At 35.8% G+C, this 24,882-nt stretch overlaps 2 protein-coding genes across 2 annotated transcripts; both read left to right on the top strand.

Annotated features, from left to right (window-relative positions):
* The first annotated feature begins 599 nt into the window (after positions 1–599).
* Positions 600–6,232, top strand: LOC145785926 (arrestin domain-containing protein 1-like). Its single transcript, XM_082597620.1, has 8 exons — positions 600–708; positions 2,495–2,611; positions 2,975–3,070; positions 3,789–3,919; positions 4,610–4,789; positions 5,298–5,385; positions 5,764–5,867; positions 6,119–6,232. The coding sequence occupies exons 1-8, from the start codon at positions 600–602 to the stop codon at positions 6,230–6,232; spliced, it is 939 nt and encodes a 312-aa protein (XP_082453746.1).
* Positions 6,233–15,841: 9,609 nt separating this feature from the next.
* On the top strand, positions 15,842–22,561 carry LOC145785625 (GDP-D-glycero-alpha-D-manno-heptose dehydrogenase-like). Its single transcript, XM_082597302.1, has 6 exons — positions 15,842–16,029; positions 17,688–17,778; positions 19,126–19,285; positions 19,444–19,589; positions 20,520–20,677; positions 21,331–22,561. Exons 1-6 carry the CDS (start codon positions 15,884–15,886, stop codon positions 21,605–21,607), a joined length of 978 nt encoding a protein of 325 aa, XP_082453428.1. The 5' UTR covers positions 15,842–15,883; the 3' UTR covers positions 21,608–22,561.
* The last annotated feature ends 2,321 nt before the right edge of the window (positions 22,562–24,882 follow it).

Below are 24,882 nucleotides of genomic sequence, written 5' to 3'. Positions count from 1 at the left end.
GCATTGGTTGACAAAAGGCCAGTCGCTAGGGTTAACAGAAAAAGAGTTGTTTGTCCCAATAGCTCAGTTGGTTTGCCCGTGACTTCGTGAAAGAAGTTTCAAGATCAAGCGGTGCTGGTTCGGCTCTAGTGGTGTGCGCTTCAACAACGCTTTCTAAGGACTGCTCTCCATTCAGCGGCACCTGGTAGATGCAATAATTCCCCGGCAACAACACTTCAATAATCGGAAAACTTCACTTTGCCAATCTCGGTAACCGGCCCTGCGTCAAGATCCTCTACAAATATGCGAAGCTACCATGAATAACCTACCAAGGCTTTGTCGGTCCGAGGATCAAGATACAAAAAACAAACAATCTTCTTTGACAGTTAAAGTGTTGCTTTCACTTGTTGCATTTTTGCTTACGGTTTTTCCCCGTGAGCAATTCCTTCCTATTATGAAGTTGAATGAATGTAAAAATGATACTTTTGCTTGTCGACATAAGATTTCATTTTGTTATTGCGTGTCGCCGCCTGAGATCTTGCCAGAATAACAAAAGAAAAACAATGTAATTTGATTGTTCTACCACTTTGTAACATTTTGTTGTGATCAAGGAACTCCAGATGGCTGTAGTACAGATTAATTTCACTGATGGAAAAGATTCCTACAAAGCAGGTGATGTCATCAGTGGTGAAGTCATAATCAGTACTAAAAAGGAAATCAACACCAGAGGTACGAAATTTAACTTTTATTTTTGTTCATTTGTCTAAATAACAGTTCTATTTGAAAAAAAATGAAACCAAGCAAATTTTGCTTGACCTCAAAAATTCTTTGTTTTAGTTTTCCTTTGTTGCAATGTGAACCTCACGCGTACCAGAGCCGAAACGCAGCTGTTATAGGAATCTTGCGATTTACATTAGGTTTTTTAAAGTTTCATTGATCATTGAGGCTTAGGTGAGCTCAAAAATATTTTTTCTTTCCTTCTGAAGTAAAGTTGTTTTGTGTCACTTCGAAGTCTTTGTAGGCAACGGAAGACGTGATGACCATATGTAAAAAAAATATTGATAAATTTTCGTCTGCAAATGTTTGAGATCCTCAAAGAGAAAAGTTAAAAAACATTTTTCTTTGTGATTCCTGTCAAAAGATTCACAATGTACTGTAAATGTAACAATGTAAGAGTACAATGTAATGTACTCTTTTCAAACAAAATGTTCTGTTTTGAATAGACTTTGCTTTTAGCAACATGACCGTAACTTATTTTTACAAGTGTTCTATCGTCATCAAGAATGTTTTATTGATGACGTTGTTTGAAGAAAATCTAAACAAAATTTATCTGTTTGTTTCCCACTAAAGCTGTAGGAAACAAATTTCCAATATATAAAAAGCTTGCAAAAAAAAAATCTTAAAAAATCTTAATTTCCTTATAGCTTGGAGCTCTCGTCGACATAAAATTGCATTGACTTTTAACCGAAAATAAAACTCGAATAAAAATTTTGTCAGTTGTTTTAAGCAGAAAATGCTGACCCCGTGGTTCCGTGGAATAAGCAACTACTGCAATACATTTATTGTTTTCTTAAAAAGATTAAAGAGATGTGCCACATTTACTGGGATTCATTGTGCTTATAGAAATGCCCATCTGGTAGGTAATTTTGGTTTTGCATCACAGTGTATCTCAAAATTACAAAAGCCGCTGGAATTTGTTCTTTGTTTTGTTTAGTCACAATGGATACAACCGTGTGAGCTTCTTATTTGGATCAATTCAAACCGATTTAATTTTGTTTCTCACCAGATTTCAGTCGGTTCGGTAACGCAACTCTGTGTGTCTGGGCATTGGTTGTTCTGGTGTTCAACACAAGATGAAGTTTTTGTTTTGTTGCTTCTATCTTTACAGTATACATGCTGGTTCAACGGACCCTCTCATTCCTGATTGTTTGAAAGCACTTAGGATTAGATTAGTGGTCGTGCAAAATTTGTTTTTGTTTATTGAGGCATTTTCCTCCGCATTGTACATGCATGCGTTACTGTAATTTGTATTCCTTTTTTATGTTTTTTTTCCTGTCGGTCTACTGTTGCTATGACTGTGTTAAACATTATTTTGCATTGCGATCATGAAAATAACTTTGATTATGTCGGTTTCACAAATAGGCTTATCCCAGGCAGCAAAGTCCGTCATTTTTGCTATGATACAGTGATTACAATGATTCTCAGACGAATTGCAAAAATGGCGAATTTTGCTGTATGGAAGCCTACACGTTCCACAGAGGGACTTTAGATACACAGATTCCACAGATAGGTTTAGAAGACAAATAGGTCAGTTGCTATCACAGCTTTGATTGTATGATTCGTAATAAGAGCGATATGAATTTTGTATTGTGGGCGAGAGACTGCAGCATTCTACTTTTTAGTTGAAGAAAAAGTAGTATCCAGCCCTGCCGAGTTACTTTTGATGTGTTTTTAGAACGACCAAGCAAACGTTCTACCAAGGTTGCATGATCAATTCATTTCATTCCATTTTAAGGAATACTGTTTCGAGTGGAAGGAAAGGCTGTGAACAAAGGGTTTTGCTGGCAAAGAAAAAGCATCTCAAAGCATACGGAGACGTACATAGACAATCAAACTTGTATATGGCCGGAAGGTAAAGAAACCCTTAACTTTTTGAGTGACATAAAATCCTTGCATTTCGTTTTACATTGAAAAGACGAGTCTCAAAAAAATTGGCAAAAAAGGAACAGAATTTATTAGCGTTATCAAAGATGAAGTTTGTGATCAATGTTTTCAAAGGGGGGGGGGGGGGGGGACTTCAAAGACTTTTGTAGAAAAGATGATTGCCAAAACAAAGCCGGTGCAGTTTGTTGAATTTTTTACTTGACTCTAATTCATAAAATGAATAAGATCAATTAGTAGTCACAGGATACAAGTTTACTTTAAATCTCTTATTACAAGATTTTTTCAATCTCTTAATCATACTTTGAGTCAACATTATTAACCTACTTTGCAGGGGGTAAAGAAACAACTGGACTTGTATTAACCCCCGGCAAGCATTCACACCTGTTTCGTTTTACTCTTCCCAGCACAGCGCCATGTTCGTTTGAAGGTAAGATGTCATACCACTATACCAGTGAGCTACAAGCAAGACTGTCGAAATATTTTAGGCCCGGTGTTATTAAATGTCCGCCTCTCATAACAGCATAACAACAAATCCCTCAAAACAACATTACACCTTTCAAGGGTAAAGAAATTACGGAAGTCGTGGTAACTTGATTCAGTAAAGAACTAGCCTAATTTTGCATTCAAAAAAACAAGGACTATTTCTATAAGAAATAGATTGGATGCAAGCACACAGTGGAAAGACTACGCGGTGTCTCCTTTAACTTTTCGGTTCCTGAAAAACGAAAGATCTATTTAAGCAAAAACAAAAGCAAATACATTTCCGACCGACCAAAAGTCAATTTTGTTTGTCAAACTATAATCATGAAGACTTTTGTATGTTTGATTATTACTATTTTAGCGTACATATATTTATTACCGGGCTCCTAAGGACTTTGTCTTTAACCGTACCTAAGCAGAAATTATTCCGACGAATTTCAGAGCAAGACTGATACCAACGGCCACGTTTCTATGTCACATCTTGACAGGATCGTGAAGTGAAATGGAAGCTCAATAAATCAAAGTTTCCTTCTCGTTCGTTTAACTTTCGTATTTTGTTGCTTCCACTCTTCAACTTGTGCTATGTTTCGGCAAGTAATATTTGCCTCTTTGATGGCCGGAAACAAAACATTAAACTGACGCCTCTCTCACAATTTCAATCTCAGGAGAACTAGGCTGGGTCCGGTACAATGTGAAAGCTGTTGTTGATCGAATCAGAAAAATCCAAAACTATAAATCGTCGAAACGATTTACAATCATGCGCGGTCATGACCTCAGCAGTGACGTCAAGCTAAAGGTTAGTGACAACAGGTGGTCTGACGTATGGAGTGACGAGGTTATCCATGAAAGATATCATTTCAACGCACACTATTTTCTACGTGACCAGCAGCGGTATTTCTTTTGTTTTGGAGAAACAAATTTAATGACAAAGTCGAATTTGTAAGGTAAAAGTTCTTTTAAAATGCAATGCTTTAAATTTGCGTGATATCCTTCTGTTTTCTTCACAGTAGGCTATGTTAAAACGCTTGTACGTAATTCCTGTTGGTAGCTGATTTTTTAGTTAGACTTTGGTATGAAACATCTATCCGCTTTGTATCACTAGATTGCTTAAAGTTAAATTGACACTTCTTGCCGTAACTACGTAGGCTATTGTTAGTTCCCGTTCTTAGATTCTTATAGAACTATAAGGTTTGAAAAAACACATGTTTGCTGCAGAGTACACAAAAAACTTGCATTGTTGCTACATGTAATATTTTATCAATAAATCAACATTTAAGCAATCACAATATGTGTATTAACGTCAGTGGTTATTCACAATAACGTCAGTGGTTATTTTTTTATTGTTTTTATTAAAGTTTAACCTAATTCCGCTCATATTTACTGTTTTAGAATTTAGTACTTAGCCTACAAGAAAGTTCCTTGTTTGCTTGGCTGCGTTCATTTTATTATCGACATTACTTAAACCATATAACATGCATTTTTACAGCCAGGAGAAATAGTCAAACAGTGCAAAGGATGTTCTGGAAGATTCGGAGGCGGATCTATTAATGTCATGGTGTCATGCGACAAAGGAGGCTACAGCTTCGGTGAAACAATTAAAGTTCATGCTACAATTACCACAAGAAGCAAGAAGCCAATTAAAAATATCACTTGTATGTTGAAACAGGTATGAAAATAATCAAGGCATAAACATAATGCTATACAATACAGAATATATCTGATAAAATTCTCAGCAGTATTTGACAAAAGACTTGGCAGGGAGATCATATTTGATGAACCTCTGTCTGGAGATGTTCCACATGATTCAGTTCTCATCACGCATCATCTCTCATCAGTATAAATATTAGACGCAGTATTCTGTTTCTTCAGTCAATTGAGTGCACAAAACAAAAAGTGCAGTTTTATGGGATCAGTCATTCTGAGCAGCAGCCCAGTCTATTTGTTGTCTTATCCAAACGGGCAAAGCACACTGTAAGAATTGATTTGCAAGTACGCTTATTATTCTGGACCTATTTTCTATGTGAATTATTTTGGAACCAGCTTTTTATGTTCATTTTATGTAAATTTCAGTACTAACTGTATTTCTATGTATAAGCACATGCGAGTGAAATGTGTAGGCTACAATAAGACCTTATAGTAGGCTAAGAATACTTGAACAAACGCAACATTTACAGAATCGAGTGTTCGAAGGCTCTTGGCCTTTGAGAACCAAAACCATTGAAAAAGAAATCTGCAAGATAAAAGAAACTTTGCAAAACAACAGTAAGTAGGCGAGTGTTACGAAAGTTAAAAGATGTAATAATCTTTTGGTGCTGTAAATATGATTTACAGAGCAGCTGTAGGCTACTCTTTATAGTTATTTCTCAGTCATTGTGTATGTTTAGGCTAGTAACGAAACTATGGTACTGTATATATATGTAGCCTAACTACTATTGCGCACGGATTTGCAACGACGTTGCATCATCAAAAACACTCATTTCAAAAATCAAAATTATGCAATGAAGATTTTGATTTGGGATTGAGTGACTTTTACTTCAAACAGAAATTTTGCACTGAAAATGTATCTTGTGATTTTAAATATGAAGCCAATATATATTGTATAACTTAAGTTTTAAACCTCACCAACTTTCTTCTATTTAGGTTCTTCTAATATTACAAACTGGAATGGGAATATGACTGTGCCAATCGTGCCACCGTCAGATTTGCCCGGATGTTCCATCATCAGTCTGGGATATTTCCTTGAGGTGAGAAAAAGGGCATAAACTTCATAAAAATAAATTTCTGATTTTATAAGTAATTCCACATAAAAATAGAAGACCTATTGAATATAACGAAGCTACAACCAATAGCAGCAACAATAAAATTAAAAGTTCGAAAACTTCTCGGCCACACTAAAAGGACAAAATACAGCTTCAGAAAAATCTACATGGAAGGTAATGTCAAAATAAAAATAAAACGAGGCAAACTACCAAGACGATTGCATGATAACATTTAGGCATGGACCGAACTCAGTTTGGCGATACTGGACAAGCTAACTCAAAACCGTAACCCATGGAGGCAAATGACCCATGTTGATGCTCAATCTGCTTCAGGCGGAGATGGCGACTGAATATATTCCAAGCTAGCTCATCAATTTTTTAAGGTTTATTTTTATCAAAGTAATTCATAACATTGGATAAATAAATTCAAGGGTTGCATTTGGCTGACCTCCCTGACAGTTGTCTCTATTGTTAATTAACCTACAGTAAGAAATGTATTTGTTAATCGCGATAAGTGCTTGCATGCTTTCATACATACTATAAATAAAGTGGACTACAAAACAAAATAACACAAAACTGTAAAAACTTGAATCTTGATTACAGTAACATGTGACTTGGCAGAAAAGTATTTTTTTTTTGTTAAAGCGACATGATTTCTCCTGCTGTGCAATGTGCATACCTGCTATGCCTATGCTTGCTAAAAACGCATTAAATAGCGTCGATGCGTTTAAGAATTGGTTTAAGAGTGTTTTGCATTAAAAAGTTTTATTTTGCATATTTTATGTGTTTCAAGATTCATGTGCAATGCCAAAACAAAATTAAAGTGGCACTTCCTTTGCGTATTGGCTCTTCCCCAATTATCCAAGGCAAGTAAAGTATTGTGTGTTAGATGTATTTGCAATGTTGGTCTATAATTTCAATCAGTTTAGTATTCTGTAAGTGGTGGAAAACGTGCTTATTTTGTTGAAAGTTAAAATATAGTTAAGCGAATACTTTTAGTTAAATATTTATCTGGTAACACTCACGAGTAACTTGAACACTTTCCAACATCGATTTGCGAAAGGTTACAGAACTAACGTATTGGACAACTTACTTTGAGAATGTGTTTTGAGGGTTAAAATATCTTTTTAATGCATCAACTCAAGTAATGATCGTATGGATTATCCGCAGTAGATAATGGTTAGGGTAGCCTACCTGCTGTAGTAATGCATCACTAAACTTACTCTGTGGCTCACATCATTGATGGCTGCGCAGGAGGCCTTCCTTCTTATGCAAGCGTGTTGGACGAATCTCCCATTACAGCGGACGCTCCACCCAAGGAAACCACACAATCATGAGGTTGCCTAATATTTGTGTATTTTGCGAATAAACAGTAGAACTTGCGGGATTCAGCACCTTTTCATCTGGGGAATCATTTATATTGTCCAGCTGCTGATTTAAAACTGCGTTTGAAGACAAAGAAAAAAAACTCTAGGACTCTAGTCTAGGTAATACGCAGTCTAACCAGAGGCTGCTGATGCCAGGAAACAAATCGTGATATCTTACTTCTAATTGATGACGTGAAAAGATTGATTGGGTGACAACTGCACAGCTTAAAAATTATTTAAAACAAAATTTGAATTCAAATTGCTAAAAACTACAATAACAATCTGTTACTACTGTTCTGCTGTCTTGCTTTTTTAATTAAGGTTACTCTGGTCAACTAACTTTACTAAATTTTCTAATCACAGGTATAATTACACGTTTTTGGATGCAATTTTTGCGTTGGTTTCAAATCTGCTTTCGTTTTTGTTTCAAGTCCATCAGGTTTTCAGATTATTCGCATTGCAATATTTTACATATTTAGTAATAGGTGGTCTGACCACTCGGCATGCAACAACTCAGCAAGTACATTTCAGCTGCTGCCCAAGTCAGCAAATGAAATTTTCATCTAGTATTGGACTTGCTTGGAATGCTTGGTCATCACTTGCTAAACTGAATTTGCTGACTTGTTAGTTTTTGCTTAGTTTTTACTTGCTTAGGTTCATCATTTGCCAATTTCAGCCACTTGCTGAAATGTTGCTAGCTCAGTTGTCACTTGCTGAACTGTAATGTGCTGAGTTCACAACTGCGTAGTTGTAGGAGGCTAGTAATATTGATGATATAAGCCAAATTTATTTTCATGTTAGGGATTTCAAAATACCCTATTACTTTTCATTTTATTGTCTCATAATACTTGTGTACTGTATCAATATCCAAAAGTAAAAAATATTAATGCTAAAATCCGCATTGTCCAAGATTTTATTAGTCACTCCTTATGAAAAAATGCAAATAGCCTATCCTGAAAACCTGATGTGCTAGCAGCAAACCAAAGATATTTTTGAAATCAGCATAAAAATATGTTAAGAAGTACGTAGGCATACTGCAAAGTTATCACTGATTAAATTTCTTATTGACCAGTGATATCTTCAGTGACTGATTAACCGATTAATCGAGTATCAAACTTTCCAATAAGAAACTCACTTTTCGAACTTCATTCTACTCGTTTTCACACACTGGCAGACTTGTACTTCAAAATACCTTCAATGTAGCCAAAGTCTTACAGTGTGAAGCTTTAGCTTTGTGTTTGTCTTCTGAAAGACATTTCTTTTACCACGTGCAATGAAATAGAAACCAGTTCTTGAAGTGCGTTGTTCAGTTCAACTGCACACGCCTTGATTCATTCTACTATATGTTGGTCTTGGTATTGCTTTATTCATAGAAGGTGTCGATTGCTCTTCGATGAATTATTTGTTCTCTTTCTGCAATTTCCTGCACTGTAAATGTTTGTTGTCTGTTGTTAATATTGAAAACTGACTGTTGTGGCATATCAGAAAAAATAAATAACACGGTTTAACAATACTAGAGTAGCCTATTCTTCACTGTGCATCAATGGTTAGGCTACCTTGTTTTCTGAATTTTACTTTCACAAAAAGCAATACAAACCCGGCTCTCGCATCTGAAACATCATAAATGCTTTGAAATCCATTTGAATAACTATTATATTACATATGACCAGCAAGGGGATGGAGTAAACAGATAACTTGTCTTTGAATTTCAACGGAAAATTGACGTTTGTATTGCTGTTGTCTCATGTTTAAACCACAAATGATGGGTGTTAGCATTATCATTGCTTGCTTTCAATCTGCATTTTCATTGTGATCTTAATTAAAGCAATCGAAGTTATTGCTATTGCCAGCTTTTGCTTAATTTTTATATTCCAAAAGCTCAATTTCCATCGACCATGTGTGACGTTACAATATAAAAGCGTTTATTAGCATGCATCGCCAAATAGTTGTTTGGTATTTCATTACTCTATCTGTGACATGTAGCCTATTGGGTATGAATTGATGCTGATCAGGAAATTTAACTCTCTAGTAAACATAGGCAAACTTATAAAAACAACAGCAGAAGCAAACAAATCTATTTTCAACTTTTGTGCTTGCTTTCGAAGTTGTCTCGTTATTTTTGTGAGTAAAAATAAAACTTTTGTGAATATAAAGTGGGTGTTTTATATTTAATGCCTTAGCTTGTTTATAAGCACTAAGCAGTCTTGAAAGCAGTTTTTAAAAAGCTCCATGCGGTTTGTTTAGTTAGGATCAGTTAAAGCATCATTTGACCCCCTGGGGGAGGATTAAAACCAGAAGAAGTCATGAGCCGTAAGGGGTGAAACATATAATATTTAAGCGCCTCTTTAAACTTTGCCCCATTGAAATAATACAAGAGTCTATATAACATTTTCTTCGATTAAACACGAATATTCCTTATTCGGCAATTTTGTTTGTAATATGTGGAATGCTTGTATTATGTGCAAATGGGACAGCAGGAACAGAAGCCACCATTGGATTATGCATGAATTGTGGTTAAGCTTTTTCACATTTAAAACAAAAAAATATTTTGCAGCCTGCTCTTTTTGACAGATCGAGTCCAATCTTCCACCACTGCGCCTTCATATTAAACTGGGTCTTACGAAACAGTTTGTGAAAGTTTTCAACAAAGAAAGTGCTTGCATTAAATACATTCAAGAGAGATTTCCTACTTACAATGCAAAAAAATTGTAAAATGATGCATTAGTTGGACCTCAGATCAGAAAACTTATTAAAGACACTGAAATTCTACTCACCATGATGGATGTGGAAAGACGTGTATGGCTTTGTTTTGTAGAAGTCGTATCAAAGTTTCTTTGTAAAACTAAGGATCCTGACTATCAGAACATTGTGGAAAACATGTTCATTTATGTTAAAAAACTTGGATGGTTTGTATGTTCATTTGTTACATGCACACTCGGACAGTAAAGAAGACCGCAAACGCTTTCACCAGAACATTAAAATCGAGGAAACACGGACCAACGTCCATGGGGTAGAGCCATAATGGCAGACCACTGTTGGTGCCTGAAACGCAACTGTACAAATAGTGACATTTCAAAAAAGTCAAAAGAAGAAAACTTATGCCTTAATTCAAGAGGAAAAGCCATGCAAAGTCATTTGAATAAAAAATTTGTTGAGTGATAGTTTGGAATATGTAGACTCTGGTGCACGCAGTGGCTCAAAGTGACTTATCTGGTTGGGAGCTGGGTGGGAGGCACTCTCAGAAAAATAAATCTTAAACTTGACCTGAAAATTTAGCCTTAGGTAATTTTTATTCCATAAAATTCAAAGTTTCGTCCATTATCCAAACAAAATTATTTTGATAAACCCATTGTCACACTTCTAATTAGCTTTTTTACGAGTTCATGCTATTTCTCGACAGCAGGTAGCGCACGCACAAATTATCACATTGTCAAGAAACTCTGTGCAGTGTTGTGCGAAGCCAGCTATACATATTTGGTAAATGATCTTCATAGGTCCTCTCGATGGCTCAGTTGTTTAAGAACCTGATGCATGAACGAGGAAACGTCAAGATCAAGCAATGCTGGTTCGACTCTTGGGATGTGTGCTTGAGCAACGCATTTAACAACAACTTTCCATTCAGCAGTACCTAGTGGATGGAATAATTTACACACAATACTTTGACAACTACAGCAAACTTCACTCGGTCAACCTTGGTGACCGGCCCTGCGTCAGTATGGTTCAAAGCCTCTATAAATATAACAACTGCCAGGATAAAGCTCTCATCATCCCTCAATCAATTAACTTCCAAAGAAGAAAGTTTGAAAACGTTTGGCGTTGAATGGGAATGTATCACATAAACAAATAAGTTGGCTAATGCACTTTGGGATGCTTGTGCATGAATGCAAATGTTTATTGCAGTTATCCTCAAAAATAAGTGCAAGGTTCTTACTTTTCTTCGGCAAAAATCAATTATAGGCTAATCAAAAGAACTAGCTTGCTCTCTCTTAGGCACATTTCTCCTGTAGTTTATAACTTAAACTCTAACCTCTAAGTCAGTTAGTCTACTCTGAGTGACGTAACAGGCGCTCATTTACAAAGTATTGAAAAAGAACGAAAGCTTTTTCTTTGATGGAAACAATTGTGATTAAGCTTGTTAATTTTACGTTACATGCCTAAATAGAAGATTACACGTACTTACCCAACCATTAAATCTCTAATAACCTGTATCAGTTGCAACTGGCTTCTTTACGGCGTACTCAAGTCATTGGACTTTGGGTAAAATCAATCATATTTTCGGCTTATATGACGTATGCTAAAACTAATTCTAATTTTTAACATAGGCTACCTTTCAAGTAGTATAATATTGCAAAAGAAATAGCAAATGTCTGCTTCTGACGTGGACTGAGCAACAAATTTAAGTTACCTTTTAATTTGACAAAACATTGGAATGACTTGTTGCACAAAGATGGCTATCGATATTAAAAGTTTGCCTACTTTTGTATGTTTCTGAGCAACAAAAATGTCGAAAAAATAATCTCATATATTTAAGTTTGTTTGATTGAATTTTTATCCTCGGACCGGGAAGGCTTCCTTGAGAGCTTGATCCTGGCAGTTTCGCATACTTGTAGAGGCTTTGAACCACTGGCGTAGTTTTTATATAGAAGAAAATATAATTTTTAGTAGGCTATTTGAAAGGTTCACAGAAATAGTAAACTTTAAAAAAATTGAAGGGGAATTTAAAGAAGTAAAAATTTTGCAAAAAATGAACAAAGCAAAATTTAAGGTTCAAAAAAAGCGAACATCAAGTAGGCTAAGTAAAGAGGTTGGCGACTATGGCGAGCTTGGCTCTCAAAATATTTTGACAAGTTTTATCTTGTTGTGTTCGCGGTTTGCGTATTTTGCTGGCCGATATGCTACTGTCTTTTCATTTAAAACACACACTGTGTACTTGACTAAATTCAGCAAATTAAAATGAGATTTTTGTACAAGTTGAAGTTATAACTTTTATTTGTAATTTAAAGTAGTGTTAGTTTCGCCTTTTTTTTCCAATTGGCCTACCACAAAATTATTTCCATAATTTATTTATAACGAAGTTTTGCATGGTTTTACTTGCTGTAATGTTGCATAATTTTCTTTGTTAAATTTCAAAAATTTGCCCGAAGTGCATTGGCGTAGCCAGGGGGGGCGAAAGGGGCCATGGCCCCCCAAATTTTCAAAGTTTGGATTCCGAAGTTGAGCCCTTTGTTGAAAATATAATACAATTTGCAGAAATTTATATTGTTTTCCAAGACATCTGGCTATTAACACCCCCCAGGACTTGTTTTAGACACACAGAAAGACACCAATTAATTTTGCAAATTGTAAATCGCGCAAAGTTTACGCGATTTAACCTTCTTTCAACTAATCTGTGGAAGCAATTTCAGAATCGCTTACTCTGCTGGGTTTTTGTGTATAGTTTTTGAGCTTTTGTGTAGTTGAGTTTTTGGTGTTAACTACTTTTAGCCGCAGTTGTTGCCTGTTCGTGTGTAAGAGCTACCTTTAATAAGTTAATAGCTGTTTATCTGCTAATAAATTTCATACAAATATTACCCCAAAAGTGTTTCTAAAAAGCGCTATAATCCATTGTTTGAGTGTAATTTTGCAAAAAATTTCCGGGGGAGCATGCCCCCCGACGAAAACGCGTGCCTTCGGCACGCTCTAACCCCCCCACCAGTTTTATTGCTTCCCTTGTTCAACCCACAACGATACGCCACTGCACATCAGGTGGCGATGTCAAACACTTTGTCGTTCTCTTCAATTTATCAAATATTTTGCTCCCCCCAATTTTTTTCTGGCTACGTCACTGCCGAACTGTTGACACGTTTCTTTATGATGATATCTTCTTCTTCTTCAATTGCCTTGCCTGAACCAGGCATCGACGGCCTCAGATGAATAATTAGACCAAATGTTCCTATTATATGTTGCATGGATGATTGTTTCTGTTTTGTCGTTAAATTGTTCCAGATGTGTTTGTCTTTGTCTGCCAGGTGCCCGCTTTCCAAAAATTTTTCCAGTTAAAGAAAGATGCTCCAGTTTTTGCTTTCTTATTACATGGCCGAGAAATTTATATTGTCTGGTTTTCATACTTTTTAACAGAGTTCTGGTTTGGCTCACTTGGTGTAGAATTTCTTTATTTGTTTTCTTTGCCAGTCATGAAATGCGTTGCATTCTACGGAAGCACCACATTTCAAAAGCATTAATCTTTTCTGCCATTTTTGTTGAAATATTCCAGGTTTCAGAGTTGTAATGAAAAACAGGATAAATATAGCATATAGCTTATGATATACAACGCATATTTCATCTCATAGGCTACATATCATGAGGTAAGCTGATTTAATTGTTAACTAGTTGAGTAAAAGGAATGTTTACTTCGGAATATTGCACATTTTCGGAGTCTTTAAAGAACACATGAAACTATGTCTTATATCCACTGATAAAAGCACTCTTGCCCTAAGTTTCCATTAATGAAATGTGAGTGAGCTACCATACCGATCTAGAAACTTAAAACGCAGAAGCGTTCATGATTTTTCTTGGCTTTGTGTGAGGGTAGCGTGACTACTTGCCTGACCCCTGGATCCGCTACTGGTTTCCATAGAATTAGTTTTTCTTCTGTACACCAGAGAACTAACCATTACTTATCATTTTTCAATAGCCAACGATTGAGCATTGCAACTACTTACTGAGACCACATTTGTAGATACAGTATAACATTGAATAAAACTATCAATTTTAATACAAAGTTGATTTTCACTTCACTATATTTTAGTTGTTGTTTAATTTTCCTGTACGACTGTCAAAGCATTTTTGTTTGTCGTATCCAGGCTTACGCCCGGTGGTTGAAGATTTAGATTAAGTGGACAGGAAGGCAAGGAAGCCAATTTTCGTGACCACCTTTAGGCATGCTTTTAAGCGTCCTACCAAAGACTCAGCCGCATGATCTTGAGCGGTGTCGAACCGGCGCCTTTTCGGGTGTCGTTATACAGAGGCACACCACTTGGCAACGCAGCTAATGTCAAAACATTAACAATAGATTAATACTTCTAAATTTTGCTTTTTTAAAACTTTTTTTTTCAATGAAATCAATCTAAAATAAAACAAATTGGAAACAAAGTAATTCATCTTGTGTTGAAATAAAACCAAACAGTTAGAAATATTTTGTCTCAAGAAGTGTTAAATGTAGAGAAGCACTAATATTCTGGCCGAGATATGTTTTTACTTCTGCGTGCAATCATTCATTTCAATAGAAGTTTTGCACTCAGAGCTTAGTGCATAGTGCATTTTGAAAAGTTTTGAAATAAGCGACTGGGGCCAAATTAGACACTTTTTTAATTCTTTGTTTCATAGAGCTGTTTTTCATCTATCAGCATGTTATGACGTAAGCAAAACTAAACCGAAAAAAAGCTTCCGCTGACGTAGCCTAATGTCATGTTCAGCAAAGCTTGCATTTAAGCAACAATGAAGCCTACAGTAATTTGCGGACAACTTTTAAATGTTTGTCATGTTAAAAAGTCATAGAGATAAATATTTGTGAAGTTGAACGACAACCGTTTGTTTTTGTTTTCAATTTTCTCAATTAATGCAAAATGTAAAGCAATTTAATCTTGACTTTAGAAAATCTACCAAACGTTAAAAAGCAAACCGGCACGCCATTGTGATTGTGACGTGGCAAATCATGCCCTGGAGCAAGTTACAGTTTTGACAAACCGGATCAGTAACTTTGCATTCCTTAAGTATTTGAAGAGGAACCTTGCTCTGCATACAACTAATTCTATTATAGAAATTTTAGCTATTTGTAATGGGGTCAAAATGACGAGATGAGAAAAGAACAGCTCAAGTCAGAATCACAAAACGGAATGGTGATAAATCAATGAAAAGTATTGACGGTAATGCAGAAGAAAAAATCTTTATTGGCATCTCAGCCATACAAGTTTAGATGAACTTTAAATAACAGTACAACGTGTAGACAAAAAATCAACAACAAAACGACAAACGTGGCACAGAATAAATTAGTTTTGTTAAAGGTGTTCCAAAAGTTTTTTTTGAACAATTTTACTTTGAAAATACCTCAAGCTCACAATTTAAAATGGTAGGTCTTGGTTGGAATTCAGGCCCGGTCACACTATAGACTTTAAAGTGTTACTTATACAGTAATTTTCATAATTACTTGAGGTAGTAAGGATGAGTCGGGTAATAAATGTGGTTACATTACTGGTTTGGTACTGGTAGAAGTTAAAAACCTTAAAGTCACATAAAGGCTTTTGCTGTTAGACAACAGTAACAAACAAACAAATCATAATTATGACTGTTCTCACTTTTTTAGTCTTGGCGTTGCTGTTAGTCATGTAGCTATGGCTAACGATGTACAGCAGTCATGATTACCTTTACACTAACCAACATAGAAAAGGATCATTGATCGCGAGGACTACAGGGACCATGGTATCTTGGGCAGTTAATCTTTTTTGGATCTAAGAGAAAATGTCACATAACAAGCAAATCACAAGAGAGGTTCAACGGTTTGAAAACGATAGCAAAACCTGATTGATAAAATTTATAAACTTTTTAGCTATTTACATTACTTTTTATACTTTGTAAATACTCTAATTACTTTTGAAAATGAATCCTGGTATCAAAGATGCTACAAGAGATGATGATGACATAAAAAAGGTGCTCGTAACAGGAGGAGCGGGTTATTTGGGGTCTTCTGTTGTGCCCATTCTTCTCAGTCAAGGCTATGATGTCACTGTATTTGACATTTTCAAGTGAGTAGATTTTAAAGCCTTATTAAAATATTTTCTAAGCTTACTCAATCATACTTTTTTCTAAAATCGTTGTATTTTCATCAGTGTTGTCGTAGCCTTAGCCTTAGCTAAGGCAGCAGAAATATACTTGTGGGTAAAACGTTAACGCGTGCAGTGCCGCATATGCTTTTAAATATATTTTTGTTCCATATTATATTTTAAATTAAGCAATTTTTTCTGTCCGCAAACTTTTGCAAAGAAACAGTTGCTTGGGTCACTTTGAATGAAAGCTATGTTTCTTTTGAAAACCACCACAATTAGGTAGTGGCGTACCGTAGCTTAGCCACTTTTTTAAACTGATTCTTTTGTTTCAGTATCAAGCACTTTGTGACGTTCGCGTTTTGTCGCTTCTACCTTTCTAGACCTCTGCTATGTGTGACATATTATTTTTGGTTGTAACGGTCAGAAATAAAAACAAACTGAACTGAAATGCCGCCAAACAAGCCACCGCATATTTCCATGTGCCATGGGTGAATAAACATCACATAAAAAATGTGTAGCGGATATTTGTAGATGTGCGTTGTTTCGGGTTCATACGAGCCACTTTGGTAGGGCTAAAACCAGCAGTGTTCACAGTGGTTTTCAAGGATGCTTTTGGATGAGAACCAGGAATCATTCTGAAGGGCAGGAATAGGAATTTTTTCGGGGGGAGAGGATTTTGAACGGGACCTAGTGCCTGTCATTGGTACCGAGTTCAAATTATTCTTTCAACGGCCCTGATTAAAACTATTTGGAGTACAGAAGATCGCATTTTTGCTAGAAGCCATTTTGATGTGATTAGTTAATTTGCTTCAATTCACCATATTACTAGCGCAACATAACATTTGCTAAGTCTTGAATTAGGCTATTTAATTAAATTGTTGAAAGTTATTAACCATAAATCCATAATCAACTTAGCTAAATAAATTGGGCAATTGATAGCTACTGTAGGTTAATTATTTGGTCGAAAGAGCTTTAGGAAAAAATATTTTAAGCTTCTACACTTACAAATATAAGTTAATTGCCTAGGTGTGTCAAGTGATTGCCTGGGGCTAATATTACTGTACTGTCGTTCTGTAACGTTAAAGCACATACTTGCAGTTGAAGCTCATGACTGAAATATCCGGACAGCAAATCACTCGTTTTTCAGGTAAAAATGACTTATTTGCTGTTTGGGATATTTCGGTTTAACTCTTTCTTCCTTTTTTGCTCAAAACTATTAGATTAAAAAGCCTACTCAAAAACATTAAGAAATGTATTAACACACAGGTTTTATTTTTGGCATATCTATCACCATCGACTGCACATTATTTCATTTGATGCTGTGCAGGCAAGCGTTGTGTCTATTTGGCATAATTGAATTTAAAGGTCAAAGCAAAACGTTTGATTAACTCTTGTCAGAGCGGTCATTCGTGCTTTGTTTTTATTCATTTATTTGCACTTGTAGACTGGTGCGTATCTATTGAATGTCAAAAAATATCGTACTTTTAGCAAAAACAAAATCTTTCCAGGGATCAAAACAAAGCAACTTATTATGCTTAGTTTACATTCTTGACCGGTAAGTTTAACTAATACAAAGAACATTAATTAAAGGAAATGTAATGTAAGATAATTTAATAATTCATTCTTTCTTATCGCAGGTGGGGCATATCACCATTGCAGCCAGTAGCTTGTGATCCACGGTTAAAGATCGTAAACGGAGACGTATTAGATCCTATACAAGTTGCTGCGGTAGTTAAACCTAGTTGCATTCATTTATGTTTTTTATAAACATGATTTTAATTTACTTCAAAACTGGTATCTCCTATATAGTGGGCTACTGAGCAGATAGAAAGCAAGAAGTGGGCTACTGAAATTTGTTGCGATTTTTAAAGGATGGATTTTTTGGTTTCGTTAGAGCTTTTCAGGAATACATATAACTTTAAATGATTTCAAAAAGCACTGCCAAATTATAAAAAGTAAAAAATTAATACAAGTGATAACACCAGCTTTTTAAGATTTTTCATACAACAATAAATTCGAGTTAGGCTATAGTAAGTTACTTTCTTAGGGTCGAGGTTCAGTTTGCAAGTTTTATTCAAAACTCATAGTTTCCATGCATTTTTTTTTTCGACTAAACATTTGAAATAACATGAACTAGTATTTTATATGTTACATTTCATCTTTGTTTGTACGAGCAGAAAAACCGTTTTAAACAGTCTAAATTTCAAACATTTTATTTGTGACCACAAGGTTGCGCTAAAGATTTACAATTTCTCGTTACCACAAATGTGGACTTCCACAGTCTGGAGTAAGAAACAAGATTGAATTTATATTATGATGCTTATGGTATTCTCAGACAGGATAATTATGATATTCATGTTTGAATCAAAAAACTTTATTGTTATTTTCAGTACTGGCAGTGCAAACCCACAGTGCCCAACTGCCCATTTATAATGCGATAAAACGCATGAGAAGAATTGCTGATGCACGTTCGTTTTGTATTACAGATGAAAACAATACTACTTTTGAAACGTTTGCCGAACATAAGTTTAATAACGATTTTTGTGACAGATAAATAAAGGCGTTGAATATGGTGCTGGGAAAGCCGCGGAAGAACACACAGAGTCAAAAAAAAACAGCCACCACCCTCACACAAATAAAAACGCCATTAAAAAAACACTAATAGCTTGTAAGAAAATAGCTTGTAGAAAACTAAACACACCAAAGCTTACGCTTGTATTCTACATTGCATGAGCACTCCCCCATAGGTTTTCGTTGTCAGATCAGTTCAGTTCTTCTTATTTCTGACCATCACAGTAAACACAATACATGTTACGGTAACATACCAAAAGCATAGAAAAAGTACAAACAACAAATGCGAAGGTTACAGCGTGCTTAAGGCCGAGATAAGTTATTTAACACCTTCAAAAAATGGAAAAAGAATTACCAAAACTTTTTCCAGAGGTAAAGGTCATTTTATACGTTGCAAAAGTAATGCTGGAACACTGGAGTTAATTTGAAAGCGTTATTCATGTCTAAGAATCGAAAAAAAAAAACGCTTAAAAATTTATGATTTAAAAAAAAAATGTGTTATAGGCTGTGGAGGACGTTGATGCTGTGATCCATTTAGCTGCAATTGTTGGTTATCCTGCTTGCTCTAAGAACCCAGAAATTGCAAAAGCAGTGAACGTGGAAGGAACAAGAAACGTTGCAAATGCTCTTGCTCCCGGAAAACGAATGATTTACGCATCCACAGGTTGGTAACGGGAAATAAATTTAATTGCAAAACCAATTTTTTTTCATATTTATTTAAAATCTGCAAATTAGTAGAAAATTGTTCGAATGATATAAGTCTACAATATTTTCTCTCTTAGAACTCTTTGAGAACAAAACTATTTACTTACTTTATTTCAGGTTCTTGCTATGGAGCAGTAAGCGGCACGTGTACCGAAGATACTCCTATTAGCCCAATTACTCTGTATGGAGAGACGAAGGCTCAGGGAGAGAAGATAGCGAGAGAAAGAGGAGGAGTGGCGCTTCGTCTTGCTACGGTTTTTGGGGTATGGTGAAACAAACTTACAATAAGATAGTAAAATCAAATGGTAAATTTACCAGTGGCAAAGTTACGCATGAAAATCGAAATAGCAGCAATGTAGCAATGATGATAGACGTTGGATTGATAAAATCTTAGTTGATGCAATAAACAATAAAATAGCAACAATACCAATACGTTGCACTTGACTTGAACTAATGTGTGACTAAAATTATCTGAAACAACCCGGCAAACTACGATTGCACTATAGTTACTACTTGTTGTGCAATATTTTGTAGATCCGGTTACCCAATGACAAGATACACTCGCATTTTTTTATAGATTGTAAAACGTTATTTCATGAATAAGCAAATAAAATTGTCTGAATGAAAGTGAATTTATAAATAGATAATTTAGATATCTTAAAAACCATGACTCAAGGCAGATAGATACAGTATTAGGGGAAGGGCTTGAGCGGTAATTTTGAACAAGGCACCGGGGTTACTTTAACACCTCCAGAACTTTTCCTAAAGCCCCAGAAACTTCAAGAAACAAGCAATCACAGCGTTTTCAAAAGTAGGCCTATAGCATAATGATGTCCAATCCATATTATTAGCAGCTTGTGCTTTCATGGGAAGTACGACCCAACCACAGCAATTCCTCTGATTTATTCTATTGATATTTTTCTCCATGCAGAAATCATCTTTTCAACTCCCTTTAAGATAAGTCAGTAATTTGATTCAATGCAAAAGTCAATAAAGTGCAAAACAGTCATCAAATAGAAAAAACGTGTCGAAAACATTTGAGTTATTATGTTATATGTTCAGCATATACCGTACATTTTTTGGGTGGAAATGCATTATGTTAAACCCGCTAAGGTTACTTTGTTTTGTTTGTTTATGGTTCAAAATAGAAAAAAAGCTCTAAATACTTAATGATGGGGAAAAAATGTTTTTAGGTATCACCTCGACTTCGCTTAGATTTGCTTGTGAACGACCTCACTGCAAAGGCAATCAACATGAAAACGTTTGATTTGTACGAAGGTGGATTCAGGCGCACTTTCTTACACGTCAGAGATGCAGCAAAGGCTTTTGTTTTTGCTCTTCAACATTACGGGTATGAAATATATTCCAGTGTTTATAATTGCACGACAGTTGATCTAAAGTGTGGTTTGAGCTAAAGAAATATTTGCCAAGGTATGACATGTTGATCAAATCTATACAAGCTTTGCCAGCTATGTGACACTATATAAATGATGATGATTATGTACCTGTTCTGACACAGACGTTGGCGATCATGATCTTTCAAACTTCTCTGCCATTTGTCATTGGTATAAAATCGTTAGTTTTGATTGTTGTATTTGTGGCCCATTGATTCAACTTGTTTAAATAAGTTAATCTTTGTCGACCTCTGCTTTTTTAAACTTGTATCCTGTCCAATATGCTAATTTTTCCATAGATACTACGCAGACCTACATAAATATAAAAGGTAAAATAGCATAAGCTCATTTAACGATTATATTGCCAGGTGCTCTTCCAGGATTCCAGTGCTGGAAAATTAGTCCAACCACAAAACGTGAAAAATGTATTTGCAATAAATCAGTTTTAACTGTTAGTTCAGTTCAGTTCAGTTTATTTTTTGTTTTGTTGGCGAAAAAGAAAGACACAAAAAGCAAAAACAAATAAACACAAATAATTCGCACAACAAGGATGGCAGCGAAAGACCAAAAGGTCACCTTATTGCTTATTGCTTTTAATGTTTTTGCATAGGCCAATGAGTGGAAAAGCTTTCAATATCGGCGACGAATCAATGAACATGACGAAGATTGAAGTGGCAAAAATGATTGAGAAGAGTGTGGATGGATGCAGCATCACTGAATCAAATAGTGGAACGGATATGGACAAAAGAGACTACGCTGTCTCCTACGCCAGAATAAGGAGCCTTGGTTACAAAGCAGATATTTCCATGAAAGATGGAATAGAAGAACTTTTAAAAATCATTCCTAACATGAACGTCGATGAAGTACCTCGGTGTAAAAATGTGTGACTTAAACAAAAGTGTAGTTAATTATAGACTTTGATTGTTCAAGCTCTGTTGTGGCACATCTTCTTCTTAGATTATACGTTTACAAATTTTATAACCATCAGAGCATTAAAGTTTTTATTCCAAAAGCTAGATTTTAATTCAGTGTTAGTTGGCTGTACCATACAGACACAGTTTAGTATGTTTCTGAAGCTGACAAATGAAATGAGAACATATTACTTTTAACTAAATCTTTTCATCTGTATTTTAAACCCTGAATAGGATTACATTCTAATACATGTTTGGCGTATGAGCTAGGCCATATTTTAAACAAGTATACCAATATTCGGAAAACGTAATAGAACTTCCCATGTTTTAAAGGATTATTATTTCTTGCGCTATTCAATGTGCACTTACTTATAGATCCTCTCCGACATTGGAAAATATTCGTACGGAAAGGTGAATATATAAGCAACTGCAGTTACTCATCTACACCATCTAGCCTATTGGATGAAGCAGTAAACAACACCCCATCATATTTGATAATATGCTAACATTGAATACAACATAAGCAGACATAGCTGAGCAAGACTACAACATTTAACATTATGACAAACAAAAATAAAACAAAGCGAAAGTTTTTGACTACATGATTATACAGTATAGCTCTTATCAAACCTAAGAGAAAATATTGCATCGTATAAGAAAGCTACATGTGTCGCCGAAAACGTTCGCTTTATTTTATTTTTGTTTGTTAGAATGTAATATTTTCCGTGTTGCTCAGCTAGGTCTGTTTAAGGTTGAATAAAACAACTTCTCTACCATTATTATAATATCAGATTGTACAATAAATGTTTAGTATGTTTTGCACCCACTTTTGTAGTTTTTTATCTGCTTAGAAAAATACTTATCCGAAATCAAATCGCACTTGCTGCTATATTTACTGTATGATGCTAAATAAAATTCTTAATGTGTAGAGTTTCTTTGTATGTACTTGCGAACAATTTATTCCTCATAATACTTTTTTAGAAGGTTATCAGAAAATAATATGATGACTTTTACCAATTACTGTAAGTTTGACCTGAATAGAAGGAACTAAACTTGTCACTAAAATTTTATTTTTAGTATCTCAAACTAATTTGAAGAAAACCAAAATGTTTCAAAAGATTTATCTCTGTTTTAGGTCTAGAATTATTTAAAGTGTGATGGTGTAGTCCAGGGTTAGCCTACTCAACTAATGTTAACAAAGGTCCAGCATCCCTGGTCCAGTTTGACAAGTTGAATATTTTTAGCGGTCCAGTAAATAAGTTATTTTCCACGCAACCACGGAAGTTAAATTACCGGTAACCTATTGTACCAAACCACTTTTTTAGGTAAAATGAAACTCGAGTTGGATTTCTGAGAAAATGTTGGGGAGTCTGGGAGTCGAAGCCCCCCAGCAACTATGATAATAACAGTAAAATGTGCTTCCTTCGAGTAGAAATCTGTTTAAAGCCCTGAAATGTGGCGATGAGGTTTTTCTTTCAAAAGTTCAAGGTCCACCATCAACACCGAGAAGGTCCGGATTCGGACCACTGCCCGCCAGTTGAGTAGCCCTGGTGTAGGCTAATATTGAGGTGAAGAGTATTCTAATCCACCTGGTGATGATCTCCACACAGCTATGACTGATGACATAAAGCTGTATACAACTTAAGTGCAGGCAAGCAGGAACCATTTTAAAAGGGTACTACGACAGTTTATCGAACGACAGTTCATCGAACTACAGTTTATCGAACGACAGTTTATCGAAACGACAGTTTATCGAACGACAATTCATCGAACGACAGTTTATCGAAACGACAGTTTATCGAAACGACAGGTCATCGAACGACAGTTTATCGAACGACAATTTATCGAACGACACAGGGCCGTAGCCAGACCGCAGAGCAAGGGGGGCCAACTTTTTTTAAGGGGGGCCGAAAAAATTTAAATGGGCAAAATCATTATAAATGTAGCTGCTGCTCTTGAATGTTTGGATTTTGCCAGGGGGGGGCGGATTTGTTTTTAAGGGGGGCGAGGCCTCCCTGGCTTCCTGCTGGCTAGGGGCCTGGAACAACAGTTAATCGAAAACCTAACCCCTAAAACCTAACCCTAACCCCTAACCCCCAACCCCCAACCCCTAACCCCTAACCCCCAACCCCTAACCACTAACCACTAACCCCTAACCCCTAACCGTAACCCTACCCCTAACCCTTAACCCCCAACCCCTAACTCCTAACCACTAACTCCTAACTCCTAACCACTAACCCCTAACCTTAACCCTACCCCTTAACCCCCAACCCCTAACCCTACCCTTAACCCCTACCCCTAACCCTTAAACTCCAACTCCCAACCACTAACCTCTAATTCTAACCTTAACTCTTAACCTCTAGCCCCTAACTCCTAGCCCCTAGCCCCTTCGATGAATTGTCGTTCGATGAACTGTCGTTTCGATAAACTGTCGTTCGATGAACTGTCGTTTCGATGAACTGTCGTTTCGATAAACTGTCGTTTCGATGAATTGTCGTTCGATAAACTGTCTTTCGATAAACTGTCGTTCGATGAACTGTCGTTCGATAAATTGTCTTTCGATAAACTGTCGGGTCACGTTTTAAAAGTAGGTGGGCCCAGAGGCGCAACAGTCAAAGTCAATCCAACTTCTGGGGAGCTTCGACCCCATAACATTGTTGCATTCCTAATACTTGAAATCAATCGTTTATAGCCTACATTGTTTTTCATGATTGACTTTCGTGCCAACAAACGAAAATTTACTATTTTTGGGCCCGATTTGGCCAAAAAATTTACAAAATTGTTAAATTGCTTTACAGCGCTGTACAAAATATGGGGATGTACACACAAATAAAAAGGCAAAAATACACACACAGTTATGATGCCACCTGCGAGTAATAATCTGCAGCATTATACAGTACGTGCATGCGCAATGATATCATTGTTTGAGCAATAAAGAGCATAGAGAATAATTATATTGATTGATAGATTGCTCCACAAATCACCCGCAGCCACACCAACACGTGCTGCCCATCTATAGTGGGATCAACAGAAAAGTTTGAAGATTGGATTTCATCATTGAGCTATCAAAGATAACACTGGCCGACACAATTTTTAGTGCCGGCAGTTTTAAAAGTTGTGACATTCAGCAGTTCTTTGAAATTAAATGTTATTGAAATTTGTTTTTGTGCTAATTTGTATATCTATAGAAAACATAGCAGGAAGGGGGTTGCAGGCTGTATTAAACACCTAAAAGGGGTCATGAACCACAA

Source organism: Aplidium turbinatum, chromosome 16, assembly GCF_918807975.1.
Source record: "Aplidium turbinatum chromosome 16, kaAplTurb1.1, whole genome shotgun sequence".
Lineage (NCBI taxonomy): Eukaryota > Metazoa > Chordata > Ascidiacea > Aplousobranchia > Polyclinidae > Aplidium > Aplidium turbinatum.
This window is presented reverse-complemented; position numbering and strand designations above follow the sequence as displayed.

Bases quoted from the DNA above. Each gene is read 5' to 3' on its own strand.
- LOC145785926 (XM_082597620.1), top strand. From the start codon at position 600: ATGGCTGTAGTACAGATTAATTTCACTGATGGAAAAGATTCCTACAAA. The intron at 4,790-5,297 runs GTATGAAAATAA...CAACATTTACAG, and splicing joins TCACTTGTATGTTGAAACAG to AATCGAGTGTTCGAAGGCTC. The intron at 5,868-6,118 runs GTGAGAAAAAGG...GATAACATTTAG, and splicing joins GTCTGGGATATTTCCTTGAG to GCATGGACCGAACTCAGTTT.
- LOC145785625 (XM_082597302.1), top strand. From the start codon at position 15,884: ATGAATCCTGGTATCAAAGATGCTACAAGAGATGATGATGACATAAAA. The intron at 17,779-19,125 runs GTAGTTAAACCT...AATGTGTTATAG, and splicing joins ATCCTATACAAGTTGCTGCG to GCTGTGGAGGACGTTGATGC. The intron at 19,590-20,519 runs GTATGGTGAAAC...AAATGTTTTTAG, and splicing joins GTCTTGCTACGGTTTTTGGG to GTATCACCTCGACTTCGCTT.